Below are 16548 nucleotides of genomic sequence, written 5' to 3' on the forward strand. Positions count from 1 at the left end.
TTACAACACATCCCTGTGAGCCGCATGCCTCCAGTGTTGCTAAGCGCTGCGATTCCATGTGTGTGGAGGGCGAGAAAACCAAAACAAGGGATGCCTTCACATTGTGCTGCATGCGGTTGCACACATTGCAGTACGCTTACCACCACGGGGCTAGGAATAACCTTTCATGGGTAATTTCTTTTCCAAGTGTTCTTTATTGAGAGCCCGCGTGGGCATTAACAAAAAGGTAAAGCCCATGACAATCGGTTGATAAATGAGCATTTTACGAGTTATTTTTGAGGCCTGTGCATTGTCTTTCACAGGAAAGTCACCCTTGCCAACATGGCCGCCATGTAAGCACGGCGGTTAATTGGGCTGCGACAATGCACTGGCATGAAATGAATGTTGTGGTTGTTTTAAAACAGTCGTCCCCAACACGTGGGAACATTCACTGACTTATTTTATATAGAGAGAGAAAGAGAGAAAGAGAAAGAGAAAAACATTTGAACATTTTCTCCATTAGGGGGCAGTGTTGTATTTGGCGTTTCTGTCACCGTCTTCTTCAGTGTGCCAGCAAATCAGAGATTAAAAAAAAACTGATGTGCTCGGAAAAAAGTAAATATATTTTTGAAATCAGCATCAAGAATACGTTATGGCCATCTCTGATTAAAATTTGCTGTTGACCGGTGCAATTATAGCACGGCTTCGATTTGCAAAAGGTCTTGGTCGTAAGTGGATGATGTACCTGGCAGGTAACTGGGCATGGGATCGACTTGAGGGAGGCGCCTATTTGTCATCAGTGGATGACAGAGCCAACGACTACCTTGGGAGCATGGTCGGTCTGTTGGAGGGATGATCACTATTTGAGGGCAGACAGTATGCTTGAGAAAACATTTTGGGACTGTAGCTTTGTGGAATTGGAAGTGAATGAAAGTCCCAAGATCTTGACAGAAAGTGTGAGGCACACAGTTTAGAAAGTCAAAGAAAGGAAGTGTGAGGTTGTGCAAAGACATCGCGATAGCTCGTTGCATAGACACAATTCAGGAAAATAAATGCCCCGACCTCCCCTTTCATAAAAGGGATGCTCCATTTGTTCAGTTTTAGTCAAAGCAAAAAGCAGAAACAATTAAAGCGAGGTTTCAAAATGGTGTTCTGTTTGTTTTTTTTTTTTCTTTTGAAAGAAGCCGTTATTCGGCTGTAAGGCACACAGAGTTGGAGCGAGCGAGGAAAACTACGCGGGGCGTGGCGCGGTCACTCCCCTCCTCCCTCCTCTCCAGTTTCTTCCCTGTCTGCAGTGAGAACGCATGTGGGCCCACGTCAGCGTCAAGCCGCCGTTGGTGACCAAGCAAGACCGAGCCATGATGCTTCCTGCCGTGTTCGTTTGGCTTTGTCCAAATGTGTGTGTATATGTGTGTGTGTGTCGTGCTGTACAAAGGTGTCAAATTTGCATCTCTCTCGCCGCCGCCGCCAGTGCCGCCGGCATACGAGTCCATGCGGCGCGCACGTCGTTGCTGTCATTCCAACTTGCTGTGGTTGTTATTGAGCACCACGTGGCCGTTCTGCAGTGGTCCGTTTGCCTTTGGGACCTTTTTAACGTCCTCCTCTTCCTCCTCATCTTCGGACTCGTCCGTCTCGTCCTTGTCGCTCCGCTCGTCATCCACCTTTTCCTGCAAGTAGGAGAAAGCGTGCGTGCGTGATCCTTTTCGATGCGCAATGAGCCGAAGGCTTGCATGACGTCACATGAGATGACGCTTCCACCTTTCTGTCATTTGTCAACATTTTGGCGGACTGAAAGTCCCCGAAAAGTGAAGATGAATGTCTTCTAACTTTGACACGACCACAGAGAAGTGTTGCAAACAACAAGGCGGGGCTTTGTTAAGAACCTTTCGAATCGATTTCGAGCCTTGTGATTGGAATTCGATTCCTTATTGATTTGAATGCTTTCATAGTGATTCAGTCAGAAGTAGTAAAAAACAAATAATTATAGTAGCTTTCGACAAGGTTTAAGTATTTATTCGGATGCTCCTGTGAATATGTCCTGTGCCCCCTCGCATTTTTGAGCAATAAAACGAGGGAGAATATCACAAGGCAATCGCGCCGGACAATCACTGTGAAAAAAGGCACTCACGATCTTACATAGTGGGAAAGGGGCGGCTTGAGTTCTAAGTGACTCGATGAAAAAGTGTGTCATGAAGGCACGCCAAAAAATAAATAAATAAATAAATAAATAAAGTAGTGAACACAGAGTACGACAAAAAGTAGTCTTCACGCGTTTTCGTCAGTTATCTTCAAACTTTTAAAATGTATTTCGGGGAAAAAAAATAAATCGTGGAATGTACTTGACAGGGTCTTTCAAAAACACTTACATTGTTGGAGAGGAAGCGGACGGCAATCCGTATGATGAGAATGGCCCAGAAGATGTGAAGACACTGCAGCACCATGAGAAGACCATTGAAGAAGTAGTAGCCAAAGAAGGGCTCGTAGATGGTCACTGGGTACACCCAAGTGCAGTAGATGATCCTGCATAGACGGTCCATTTTTAGGATGAAAACATTTTGAAAAGACTTCCTAAAGGTTGCGGCCCGCCATCCACTGACAGTGACTCAACTCGCTTCACACCGAGCAGACACGAACTCCAATAAGTTGCTTCGAAAGTTAAAAAAACTGCCACTATCCATGCTAAACTTTGTCATGTCAACTGGAGTTTTCCAATATGTCAGCATTAAGCAAGCAGGCCATTCTGAAGGCCTTGTTTAGGGTTGTTTTAAATATGCAAGGCCTAATTCTCTGTTTTGAACGTTTAGTTTGACAGTGAACTTGAAAAGCGTTTGAAAGCTCTTTTGAAAAAAACATTTCACAACGCATCAATCAGCTGCCTGGTGTGAAGTGAGCGGAGTCGAGTCCGCTGCCACCACCTAGCGCTTGGATCTTGCATTACACTGGTCAACACCAGTGATGGCTTTACGTGTCCCTAACCATGTTTTGGACGTTGATTTAAAATATGGCTTTTCTTTTTTCTAGCAGATCAGCTTTTTGAGATACTTTTCCTTTTTTTTAAAGTGTTATTATGAACCCTTTCATGCACCCTGTAACGTGATAACATGTTATGATGTCCACTTTAGTAACCACTGTCCCTGGAAGGGTTAAATTCTGAACCCCTACCTCAAGAATTTGTTAGCCAGGTCACTCATGAGTCAGGGGATCAAGGTAAAGAATTTCTGGATGGATTGCTTTCGGCATGTTTAATACATTCAGGTTGAAGAACATCAATTTTCAACACTACCGGAAGGGAAAGATGCCGAGGCGAGTGACGATGAAGACTGCGGCGAATACGATGAAGATGTAGTTGCAGGCATTTCGCCAGCCAGCATAGTTGAACATCTTGGCAGACTGGGGGGGGTAGTGAGAGAGAGAGAGAGAGAGAGAGAGAGAGAGAGAAAAATCTGAGCATTTCGCCACTAGGGGGCAGTGTTGTATTTGGCGTTTCTGTCTTCTTCAGTTTGCCAAGCTCAACTTTACCTTATGGATGCAACTGTTAGATTGAAAAAAGCCTGATTTGTGTGTTTACCTCCAGGAGGTAATCAGAGGAGTCATGCACCAGCATGATGAGCGTTCCGGCACGGATGTAGTTGACGCACCACGAGAAGCTGATGAGGAGGATGGTTGCCACATGGTGGACTATCTGCTCCTTGAAGTCCTAAAAGATAAAGATCAGCCGTTTTATCTTATTCACGAGTCCGCCTGGTTCGAAACCTGCTGTGTGCAGGATTTTCATTCAGCTGACGCACGTCGAGCAAAGTCCAAACACATGCGTTCGGTCTCATACACACGTGCGACAACAGTCCAATGTCCACACACACACATGCCAGATGCCAGAACGGATCACACAGGGAGAGGACAGAATGAGTTTTCTTGTTTTGCCCCCTCTCAATCACCCAGTTGGGTTGTTTGTGGAATTTGCTTCGATTTTTTTGATCCACTGACCTTGCGTTTGACATCGGAGGCCACGCTGAAGAGCAGGGAGCCGTAGAAGCCCAGTTCGATCATGTAGTACCAATACTGAGATGGGAGCAGAGTCTGAGGAAGGGAAATAAAACAACATCAATCCGTTTCGTGTTGTGGAAAACAAAATTAAAAGAAAGGGGTGACATGTACTAATTACACTGGTCACCAAACTACAATTTTTTTAAATTAGAGATGCGAGTAAACTTTTCTGGACATGTTTTTTGTGCAGATTCCAAAACTGCCCTTGTTTTTTTCCGTAGCACATCATCTTTTCAAAATCATAAAAATAATAACAATAATATGTAATACAATACACCCTGATAGAGTAATACTGTATTTTTAGTCATACTTATGAATGAAGGGTTAGGCTCAGACACGATTTTTTTTTTTCTCTGAAATCTCATGGCTATGAATGACAATGCATGGTATAATCTATATTGCGCGGGCTTTTTTAGTCAAATGCTATTATAGACTAAAAACAAAAAAGAAAATGACCATATTGGCTTTTACCTGGAAAGTAGAAATATTAAAAAAATTAAATAAAATAAATTCTAAATTTACAAATATATAAAAATTCATGTAATTCCTGCATCTGGCCAAAACAGCCTTTTGCATTTCATTCCATGTGCGTTTTCAAGAGACGTACCAGAACAGGAAAGCCTTGCCACATCTCCTGCACGTCATACAGCCAAGGTTTCTGCAAGAAGGACAGGACACTTCAACAACATGGGTCTGAACAAATATGTCGAGTGACGCAGCACATTGGTGAGTCCCGGCTGGACCCCAAAAAAAAAACAAAAAAAAAAATCAGCAGTCAAACCAAGATCTCAGCGTGGATGTTACACGAGGACATGAATGAGGTGGGAGGAGGGAGAAGACAGCCGGGGTATGGCGGTTATACTCACATCGATGAGGGCGGCCAGGCCAGCAATGAAAGCAAGAAGGTAAAAGGTAAATCTCCAACTGCAAGAGAACACACACACATAGACAGACTTTCGGCTCAGTCAAAGGGGAGAGACATTTGGCGCATTTACTAACACACATGCAAGCAGACACGAACACACAACACAAATTCTCAGTTGAAGGGCAACTACAGTCGGGTGCACACATTGGCAACAATCGGGCCAGATTTGAGATCATTCAGCCGAGGCGTGATTATCAAATTTCTCCAAAGTAAGGTTGTTGCGGTCACACTTAAAAAAAAAAATTAAAAAAAAAAAAACGTGCAGTCACTTGACTTGGAGTCATTGCCAATATCGAGACCCGATCCACTAATAATACAGTACTAAACGTTCAGATTCATTCTAAATATCCAATTAAAAAAAAAAAAAAAATTAAATTGTTTTCTCTTTTTATGGGACTTTGATTTTAATGACTTCAATTTGAGTCATCTTTTTGTGTCCCAAATAGTCCTTTTATGTTTGATGCCCATATCCTGTGAGTGTAAGCTCAGGTGCTGTCTGGTTTTCCAGTTTAATAAGAGTGAGTTCTAATCTTATCACAGGATGAGGCCGTTGTTTTAACCGCACCTCCGTTTCCATGAATGATCACACACTAACTTAAGCAGCAGTGGTGATTGAGTTACTGTGGGTCATGCGCTAATGATTGTGTGTGTCAAGGCAAAAGGTACATGGAGGCATTATAACATGTGCAGGCTTAAAATAGAGCGCTACTTTTGTGCGCAGAAATGTGCTCATGGAGTCGGGAGTGACACATGAATGGCAGCAGCTCGGAGCGCCGCTCTTGGCAACGTGGCACACGCCGTATGTCCGCGTATGCGTGTACGCTTACCTGGCCTCTCGAAACTTTTTCAGCAAACTCGGCCTGTCCTGATTCCTCCGCCTTCGAAACCATCGTTGCACTTGTCTTTCCGAGCAGCCCGTCTGCTTGCAAAGACTCACAAGAGAAACCTGCATTTGCAATTGCAAAACGCCGATTAGTCATGTTTCAAGGCAAAATACACTCGACGGCTATGGACATCTACCTGCGTGGGGTTTTTGGTAACTTTGCAATAGTAGGACTCCAGTGTGGGGTTGTGAGGCACCCTGAGCCGTACTGTTTCTTTTACCCCGAGTAAAGAGGCCAGAGGCGTTGCCACCGTCCTGTAAAACAACATGGCTGTCTGTGATAGTGTGAAGAGAAAATAGTAGTGGCCCCAGTAGTGCACCATGAGGGACACCATAATAATGAATTTACTAATCCAAAAGAAGAAGAGAATTGGGACAAAGGTGCAAAAAATATATATACATTCAATTAGCCTGCATTAGGCTCACCGCACGCAGTGTGCTACATCTAAACGTGACTAAACTGGCAACTGAAAAAAATAAATCGGCAACTGAAACCCACACATCAGGCCATTGAACTTCATTGCAATGGAAATACCTCAACCTCAGGTGTTTCACTCAGGAAACACGTAAATACAGAGTAAACGAGCGTTTACTGTAGTAACATGAACGCGTTGGAATGAATACACTCTTGTTGCCTGACTGAAAAATTATTACTGGAAATATAACAAACCAACTTTTATTCAAATAACTAAGTGAGACGCATATTTTATTCAGTGGGGCAGGGAGTGAGGGAAATTACATAAGTGCTCAACTTTGGCCGCCTTTTGCAGCATTCATTGGAGTCAAGAACTAAAGAATTGCCAAGCCAGAAACAAATGTTTAGAGTCACATGATTTGACGAGCCCTGTAAAATGACAACGTTGAAGACGCTGAGAGACACGCACGCACGCACGCACGCACGCACGCACGCACGCACGCACGCACGCACGCACGCACGCACGCACGCACGCACGCACGCACGCACGCACGCACGCACGCACGCACACGCACACGCACACACACACACACACACGGAAGCACACAAACTGACCTTTCAAAGACCTGACGGACAATTAGGAATAAGAGAGCGATGGGCAGGGCCACCCACAAATCGGTCGCTTTGGCATACACTCGTCCATCCCGGTCCTCCAGGTCAGCCCAGCCCAGACCTTCGGGAAACCACAACCGCTCTTGCCAGAACCAGGCGCTCAGCTCGGACAGCATCCTAAAACACAAGACACATTAGAAGTAAAAATGAAGATGGGGCACACATGCTCCACGCCCAGACCAAAATAGTCACAGCACTCCACGCAAAGTGTGAGCGCAGCAGGGGGTTCATGACCACACGTGCGTCTCGTGAGCCGGGGCAGTCATCGGGCACAGTCGGTACGATATCATTTCAAGAATTCGACGGTGGCACAAACGCTTGGTCTCAAACTGGAAGCCTGGCGGTTTGCGTTTGACTGATGCGTACAGCGGAGGCCGAGCCTGTGGAGGCCCACGAGAGGGAGCGTGACTCAGAGCGACTGCAACGTTACATTCATACTTTCCAACAGCGCATCCCTCGGCCTCTTTACACAGCGCACCCAGCGAGGACGTGACGAGTTGGAGGGAGTGGCAGAGTGAAAAAGGGGGAAGCAGCATGTGAGCGATTACTCATCGTTTGTGCACGACGGCAGGGGAATGGCCGCCCTTCCATTCTTGGGACTCTCAGAAGTCCAATGGTAGAGCTGTTTGCACCCACAGCATCTGTCAATCCTTAAGCATTTCCATCCCCACCAGTAATCAGTAAGGGTTCCCCCTCTTTGGCCTGGTGGCATGTGCAATTCTCCCCTCCCTCTATGACTTTGGAAACATGCAGCTTAGATTCTTTTTCGGATTACAGCGGAGCAAGCCAAAACACATTATCCACACTTACTTTGAAAGTAAACGTATTGCAATGTGTGCTAGTGAATCACTGGATCTGTTCAAAATGATTTTCTAGCTCCTGCCACGGCTCACAGCCGCAACCTTTAACTCTGGTGTCCCTCAAGGTGCAGTATTGGGGCCACTACTACTTTCTCTCGATGCTCATCACGTGTGACACAAGACCTCTGACTATCTGACTACCTATTACAATCGGCTGTAGCTGGAGGTCCATCCTTTCACAATATCCATAAAATGTCCAGGGTCCTCAGACGAGAAGCTGCACAGCTCTGTTTAAAATTTGCTCGAATTTTCTGGCAAGCCTGTGATTGGCTCCTGACCACTCAAGAGTGCGGGGCCGCTCACCCAATGTCATTTGTAGAATAATACCAAACAGTAGGTGCTGCCTTTGCAACAGTTAGGGACGTCGATGCCAACAATAGTAACATTTGTCGGACTTCAAGATGCCGATTCTATGATTCACCATCATTGTCAGCCCATGAGTTTGAAAACTGCCATTCCGCTTTTCTACATCTCAACCTAGCCATTCAGTTTTTGACGACATTTTCCTGTGATGGCCCCATTTTCAGCATGCGATTTGTTGTCATACCAGACACAGCTGTGCATAAGCGTATGCTTGAGTTGGGCGGGGCAAAAAAATGCCTAAGTGAAATTTACTGTCAACCAAGATTTAACGCGTCCGTGTTAGAAACTCAAGAGGAATTTTCATGTTCTAAAAAACGGCGGTGAGGACATATGCCAGAATTCACTGTGCTTCTACAGAGACGTTTTATTCGTGGGCTGTGTTTAATTATACAGTAGACAGCGTTAAACAGCTCCTTTTTTCAAAAAATGACATGATTTAAAGATGGAATGGAAGAACATCTGTTGGGAAAGCGCTATATACTGTCAACAAAGTTGGGTTGGGAACAAAGGGTTCATTGAAAACTATGCATCGGAACAATGTGCTTTTTTTATTTTCTTTTTATCTCCATGCGTAAATCCATTTCCGAAAACGCTTGTCCTCCTCAGGGATGCATGTGAGCTGCAGTAGGTGCAAAGCCTGGATTGGTCGCCAATCAAATGCTCGGCACATATTGACAAACAACAATTCAGAACGATGCACAACAGTTTTCAAGACCTTTTGGGTGATGTTGCGGTGTGCTCTCACCTACAGAAAAAAAGGGCTAAAAAGCACCTTCAAATTTGAGTAAAATGGAAAAAAAAAAAAAATTCTACTCAATATTTTTGTTGCTAGTCGGGAAGGCCCTCCTCTAACTGGTTTAGAGTTTCAGTTAAAAGATCCAACCAAGAGCTCATTCAGGTCATAAATTCGACGGCAGCGTCACCAGTTTTAAAAACAATGGCGCAATTATCGGAAGCTGCACAAAAAGAACATTCTCTGCGAGAAGAGCAATATGGGCAGTAAATTACAGTGGTACCTCTTCTGACAAAATTAATTGGTTCTGAAAGAAATTTCTTAACTAGAAAATTTTCTAAGTAAAGGACTTCACATCACATTCCTATGAAATTTTAGTAGGACAAAATGAAACATTCAACCCCCAGTGCTGTGTGGTACCCTTGTGTGAGCCGGCGTCCATGAAACACTGTACTGTATGGTACAGTCTATTTTTCACTCCATGTCATATTAGTCATGCCCCCCGACTCCCCAGCACAGGTGCTCGACGGGACGGCTGACATAGTTTTCCCACTTTATTTTGCCAACTCTTCAAGCCAACAGTGCGTTTGTTGTGCAATGTCCCATAACACTTACCCAGAAATCTAAACTAGGACAGATAAGAAAATTACTTTGAGCGCAAGTAAAGGAAGGGTCCAAAGGGGAGCAACAGACAAGTATTAGACTGCTCACGGTTTACAAAAACCCCCCAAAAAACAACTGATTTGTGCCGTGCCGCAAGGTTGGAGGGAATTTCCAAATCAAGGCGACATATTTAGGTTCATGTGCTGAGATCATCTGTTGATTTCAGCAGTTTTAAGCACCCCCCACCACCCCGTGAATAACATTCCATTGGTCGAGCAGATCATATGAGTAGGCTCTGACCATTTCAAAGGCCCAATGAAAGAGGGGATGCCTCTGGCAGGGGAGGGAGATGGGAAGTTGTGTGTGTGTCTGTCTCTCTCTAGCTCTCTCGCCACCAAGCTACATTCGAAAGACGTGGTGATTCAAAATAGGGAGGCCCAGCTTCAGTTCTTCTCCAATCCGCAAACCCAAAAATCAAAAGTCTCCAATCGTAAAGGCTCTGCGTTTTGGATTAATAGCAAAGCTAAACAGAGCAGACGGCATCCAGTTGTGGACAATGCAGGAAACGTAAACATCCGGCTGCCAACACGGCACGAGAGCTCCGTACTGTCTCCTGACTTTTTAATCAATGAAGAACAAGTTGTAGAGTCAACTAATAGATGGTTTACCGCCGGACGGAAAGCAAGAACGGGAGCAAATCATTCGCAGCCATGAGACGTGTGCCAGAGCAAACCTTCCACGTATTCGTCGTCTGGAACGATGACTCATTCATAACACGAGTTAAGTTTTCCAAGGAAGAGCGTCTACATGCTCAATGTGGGAGGTGGACGACAAAAACGGGACATCGAGAGATCACAAACTCGCTTCATGAAACAACTTTTTGACATAAACGAGTAGAAATAGAGCCCCGAATTGTTGATTGATCCCAAAGACACAATCATCGTGAACACCAAGCGACTTTCCAGGAGGCCAGGTGAATTCTTCGGTTCAGTACGCATCGTTTTGCATTGCCACTGCATCCAAAACGTCCAACCCGCACCATCCCAGTTATCAGTACAGCAGTTTTCGGTAAACCGCGGCGTTTTCGTTCCTACGGCGGCGTAGGTGACCGCTAACGCAGTAATAAAATCAGAACTACAGAACCATATTTTGATTGAACCAAATTATTTCGAGGCCACAAAACGAGAACCATCTCATGAAAAACAGGAAGTATTCTCATGCAAGTTTGTGACCTGAAAATGTTTTACAAGGGCGACAATCAGAAACAGAAGAGCTCCTGTAAAACTTTTTTTTTAAATCAGACTATGGATTAGAGCAGCTATGGACATTCTAATGCAGGGGTGCCCATTACATCGATTGCGATCGACCGGTAGATCGTGAACTGGTCCCAAGTCGATCGCGAGGGGTGTAGAGGAGGAAAAAAAAAAAAAACAAATAACCATTTGTGTGTCTTTGGGCATGTTACTAATTTTTATTTTTTTGTGTTAATGTACACTGCACCCTTATCATCTTATCAGTGTCATTTTCACAAAAAGTATTAAAAAAAGAAAATAAAAGCAGGTAATTCTTTAACCTAAGGTGGCGCGTGACCTGCGTCACCGGAAGTTGTTAGCACTCAGCGGTCTGCAATTGCAGCTTGTGATCAGAGCTGTTAGGCTACATCTTTTATCGTTAGAATAGGAATCTGGAGGTGCCGAGGGAAGCGCTTTAAAACGGTACATGTGAGCTACGATAGTTTAACAGGCTGCAAAAGTGCGTCGCATGCCTCCGTGTCAGGCTGTTGCTCATCAATCCGTGTGCGTGTATGTGCGCGTGAGCGGTAACGGGTCGATCGCGGGAGGTTGGTTGATCGAAAAGTCGATCTTCGGTCCAAAACGTTTGGGCACCCCTGTACTAATGGATTCCTTGATTCTTCAGAATTCTGGATTGCGTGGAATTGATTGGGAATGCCCTGAAGCGTCTGCAATCGTGATCGAGTGCACTACTTGGCTGCAACTAGTGGAGGCGCTGTTGAGTCAGTCTCGTGAGCAGGAGTTGAGAACATTCAAAAAGAGAAATGAATGAAACGTCGGCTCTTACTTTTTGCCGTTCTCGTTTGGTCACAGGTGAGCGGCTTCATGTGTCATTTGATTCCGGGAATTCAGTTGCTGGTTTGCTCGGTAACATGTCAGAAATTATGATGGATGCCAAAGTTTCATGTAACACTATTCATAGAGGGGACCCCCCCCCCACACACCCCCCTTTTCGATCCCGACCGTACCGTCGCAAACCCGAGTGTACAGCTTGCGAATTGTTTTGCTGAATGGGCCATCGTGCCGCCGCCGTTTCCCAGCAGCTCTGCGGGCAGAGCCGCCAAAGCCTGAATGCGGACATTGTGGCCTGAAGTAGCAGTCGGGGGAGGCTGGCATGCTTCGCGCACACGCTTCGTTAGCGTTAACTCGGGTCAGGCCTCCCGAGTGTCAAACCAATCATCGAAATTTTTGGCATTCCGGACAAAGCTGTCGGCCTGGCGGAAGCTGCGGCCGTCCGGCAAAGACAGTAAAAGAGTCACTCTCTGTATTTTCTGACCTGTTCACGAAATGTTTTCCATACAGTGGACAGCAATCACAACAAAGTCAACGTTCATGCCTTTGACATTGATTTGTGACCTGATGAATTGGGGATTAAACCGACTCGCAGGCAGAGGAGAAACATCCCATTCGGAAGACACAAACGGGGTCATAATATTCGTGGATTGTCTGACTGGAGAGGCCAAGTCTGCTTCCTTGCTGAGCACAACGCGACTGGCCACATGCCATGCATGTGGTGCATGTGAGAATCTATGAGAGGAAAAGCCAACAGCTTCTCTGTCTTCGACGGAGCCTGCTCATTATTTCAAAGCGTAATAGTTCCAAATAGTACCTCAAAAGTATGACTCGTTTCACACAACCGGTGTGATAATTTAGTCCAGCGTTAGCCAGTGCTCAGTGTCAAGATAGTTGGAGGTGACAACCAACAGTCACGTGCCTCACGGTCCTGCAAAGTGCAGAACAATTTGTCCTTGCAATATGTTGTGCAACTTTATTTTTTTTCCCCACTCATGAAACAATGAATTGCTTTGTTTCAAACAAAGAACAAAGGCCATACATTGCTACCAAATCAATCTTGCTAGCAAATAACAGCGTTTCACTTATCTGTGTGAAAAGTACCCACAACGTGTGAAAAGTAGTTCCTGAAAAGTTAGTGCACATTTAGTTGTTGTTCTTTCAAGTTAAATTGAAAGACGAGTTTTCAGGGATTCAATGAATTTCTCTTTGCTCAAAATTCAAGGGTCAAAGGACTTTTTTTTCTTATGCCAACACACATTTCTGAATGACATGGCACAAATTACAATACGCAAGGTCCCAGCTCAGCCCAGTTTGAGACTCGTGAAAATAAAAATAAAACACTTACATAAGATATAAATAAATATGGGAAAGATAAAGTGGTGTTCTTATTCGCATCAAATGCGTGGACGTAGCACAATGAAAACGCAAGACGCTTGAATTTCATAAGGTGTTTACAAGGCCATTTTGTACTTAAGTTAATGAATAATCGTTACATTCATCGTGATTTCAATCTCAATCATAATCATTGGGATATTTATTATTTCCGGAATCATCCAGCCCTACCAGTCAGTTATGGTGTGCATTATTTAGACAATCCATTCATTTAACTTTCACTGCAAGGCCACGCAACGAGCTGCCGATAAACGGATATTTATTTTTCATGAGCAGGGCGAGAGTGCTCCAGTTCCTGTAGATGTGTATATCTCAGTCAGCCTAATGTATGGATAATGGCACAAAGCATGAGCCTTAAGCAAGTAATGCTTGATTAGTGCGTAAAATGCTATCATTTATTCATTGTAAATACAGGACTTGTGTACTTAAGAACAACAGTTTGGTCAAAGAGCGATAAACAAAGCATGAAATCATCACAAATGTACACATGAGCAGTGAGTTGAGCTGAAGCCCGTCTCGGGCTGACTGGGTGAGAGTTGGGTTACGTCCCGGACTGGTCGCCAGTCAATCACATACTACAGTGACAAACAAGCCGCCACACCTATGAACAGCAGTAATTCTCAACTGTAGGGTCAGGATTACTCAATTACTCGAGAAATCAATGGAATACTGTCATCAACAGGATCGATTCTACAAATATTTATTTGTGGCAACCCGAGCTGATTACCAAAGAATTAGTCTAACTTGCATTTGTTGTGGGAGAACATGCAAACTACACACAGCAAGGACAAAGCTCGGATTCGAACTCCGGGAAGTGTGAGGCAACCACCACTACAGCCAAACTCAAACATAATTTTGTTGTATTCTTTTTGTGTAAGTGGAAGGTAGACCAGCAAAGGTTTCACTGCTCAGGTCGTGAGGTCGACTGATGCTGTTTTTACTGTGTGTAAGTCAAATCATCATCGGAATCTTAGCGTAATCAAGCGGGACAATTCAACCGCAGCGAGGAGTGTCAAAGTAATGACTCCTTATGACCGATGCTTAAAATCTAATCGAGTGTCTCAATAAATCTTTGGTTATTTACTCGCAAGAGTCACTACTCTTCCAGCTGTGCGTTAGCCTACTAAGCTAACTTTCATACAGAATGCCAAAAGCGACGCTTAGTATCAAAATGCCGACAAAAACAGACCACGGTGTGTTTCAAAATAAATGTATACGAATGTTTTAGACGTGGACGCGGCGTTTTGTGGCGTTTAGTCGCCAGAGGCCCGCTATTTGAAGCTAATTAAATGACTCGCGTGAGTGCGTGATGACGTCGTCACCATTCGCCTGCCGACCAGCCGCAAAACGCACACATTTGGCCCAAAGCGAGAAAGGGGAAAACCGGTACTTACTTTTTTTCTTGTCTTCTTTCTTCCCGCGGACAATTGGGGAATTCGGCTTGATCCCCACTTCCCCCCCACCAAAAAAAAATTGGTTTCCACAGAGACGAGCGAGCTAACGGTGCCGCTGAATGAATGTGTCCAGCTCAAGCTTAGCAGCACACGCAGACTCTTTACATCTTCGAAAGTTCGAATATCACTTTTCTGATGAAAAAAAAAATTATGTCCCTCATAGGCCGTTGAAAGCAACACCGATTTACACACGTGGCGGGGGAGCGCGATGCTGCACTGCGCCCGCTTGTTGTTCCCCTCAGTTGTCCAGTTGTGTTTTCTTCTTGCTTTTTCTCCCCCGCGTTATGCTGTGTGTGCCTGCGGAGTCCGTCCGGCTGCGTGTGGCCGGCCAGAGGCGAAAGCTGGCCGGGGGAAAGCCAGAGAAAAAGAGTGCGGGCGAGGACGAGCAGGCACCAAGGCAGGCGGGGCGAGGAGAGAGGGAATAACGGAGAGGGAGGGACAACGACTCGCTAGATGGATGGCGGCCAAGCGTCCGACACTGACACACATCCGCGTTTTATTCCGCTCGGAGGACACACAAACAGGCAGGCAGACCATCGTTTGTCCTTACCGTTTGTCGTGCAGATGTATGCAGTTGTGTCCACGCATTTACAACAACGCCAAGATTAGCCCACAAGTCTGTTCGCTGTTGGACAATTTTAATTTAAACAAGACCTCAAAACAGCTAATTGGTATCATAATACTTGATTAATCTGATAATGAATTAGTTGTCAATTAATCAATGAATTATTGCACAACTAAACTAACTACATTAGTGTAGTGAACTGAAATTGTGTATGAAGAGATTAAAACAAACAAACTCATGATAATAAACGGCCAACTCCCTCAAAGAAAAACATGAGATAACAGACACACTTGCTTCATACACAACGCGTTTTTTAAAATTCATGACGCCTCCTGCTGGTCACAAGTGGAATAACAACACGAGGTAACATTTTGAAACAGGAATGAAACTTGAAGGGTTCCTGAAACTTTCTGTCCAAAATTTGAACATTGCATAATTTATAATATGAATTGAAGTGATAATACACGGCTATCCAGATACAGTAGAGTAAAAATTATGAACAATATTCCCCCCAAAAATGTATGACTCGGTGAGGCATGATTAAAATGCAGAAATGCGTTTTTTCTTGCACGATGGAATGTACAGAAATGAATCACAATTCCACCATTCCTTGCTCACGCCCACGCTTTGTAAAACACGACAGGACACGTCAGTAGTAGGATACTTTTTATTTTAACTTAAAAAGAGAGCGAATCAAAAACAGGGTTCAATAAATTAGAAATAAATATAATCGTTGTTGTCATTAATAATACATTATAATTACGCCATTGCGAGAGTCTGGCACAAACAGGCCCTCGGGACGTTTTGTTTTTTGTTTTCTCTAGAAAAATTCTAAAATGAAAATATTGCAACCCACTCAGTCCCCTTTTCTTCCCCCCAATAAACAAAATAATTAGATAAATAAATAAAAAATAGCTCAAATATTAAAACCTCCCGAATAAAAGTGCGACCAACCCCCCTCCCCCTCCCTGTGTTGTTCACCTAAAATCTACGTAGAAATTTAAAATAGGTTAGTGATTTTCCCATTGTACAATTTGGAATGTGATAATCCCTTTTGACAAGATGATAATGTTATTCGTGGTCATAATAACAATAACAATGACAATAATAATAATAATAATAACAATAATAATAATAATAATGTTGTGTCCTTTTTCAGAGTTGCTAAAGATCTTTTTGCATGTTTTTTTCCATGTTTTTAAATGCTGTTCTTTGTCGACTAAGTTATTTACACCTTCTCCCCTTTCTGCGCGTTTTCTTTCTTTGCTTCTGTCTTTTTTTGATTTTTTTTGTACTGAAATGAAAACACCGTCATCCGGTCAGCCCCTCTATATTTGTCAGGTAATAGAGATGTATAGAAATGTCTATGGAAGTGATATATCAGCACTTTTTTTTTTGAAGTAAACGTCCACATACGGCAGGCTCGCACTGGACTAAAACACCCTGTCGGCGACTAGATGGCGCTCTCGGCTCTACGTGGAGTGTGTTTGTAGTATGTACACTTGTCGGTGGTCTTGGAAGTTGCTTGTGTGTGTGTGTGTGTGTGTGTGTGTGTGTGTGTGTGTGTGTGTGG

The 16548-nt window shown here is 44.2% G+C and overlaps 1 protein-coding gene across 4 annotated transcripts in view; it reads right to left on the bottom strand.

Moving 5' to 3' along the window:
- Positions 1–872: 872 nt before the first annotated feature.
- Positions 873–16548, bottom strand: part of cers2b (ceramide synthase 2b) — a 16486-nt gene continuing 810 nt past the window's right edge. Inside the window, exons 1-11 of one of the 4 annotated variants that reach the window (XM_019881597.1) lie at positions 14961–15114; positions 6862–7035; positions 5969–6086; positions 5776–5894; positions 4890–4947; positions 4631–4681; positions 3964–4056; positions 3548–3676; positions 3263–3369; positions 2346–2499; positions 873–1646 (exon numbers count right to left, since the gene is read on the bottom strand). In XM_019881597.1, coding sequence (XP_019737156.1) covers positions 1494–1646; positions 2346–2499; positions 3263–3369; positions 3548–3676; positions 3964–4056; positions 4631–4681; positions 4890–4947; positions 5776–5894; positions 5969–6086; positions 6862–7035; positions 14961–14998 — 1194 coding nt within the window. In that variant the 5' untranslated portion in view covers positions 14999–15114 and the 3' untranslated portion in view covers positions 873–1493. Of the gene's footprint in view, positions 1647–2345; positions 2500–3262; positions 3370–3547; positions 3677–3963; positions 4057–4630; positions 4682–4889; positions 4948–5775; positions 5895–5968; positions 6087–6861; positions 7036–14346; positions 14880–14960; positions 15115–16548 lie in introns of those variants that run through there. The other 3 variants (XM_019881598.1, XM_019881600.1, XM_019881599.1) reach the window with 3 other exon arrangements.

The sequence above is a fragment of the Hippocampus comes genome, unplaced genomic scaffold (genome assembly GCF_001891065.2).
Source record: "Hippocampus comes isolate QL1 unplaced genomic scaffold, H_comes_QL1_v1.1 scaffold227, whole genome shotgun sequence".
NCBI lineage: Eukaryota > Metazoa > Chordata > Actinopteri > Syngnathiformes > Syngnathidae > Hippocampus > Hippocampus comes.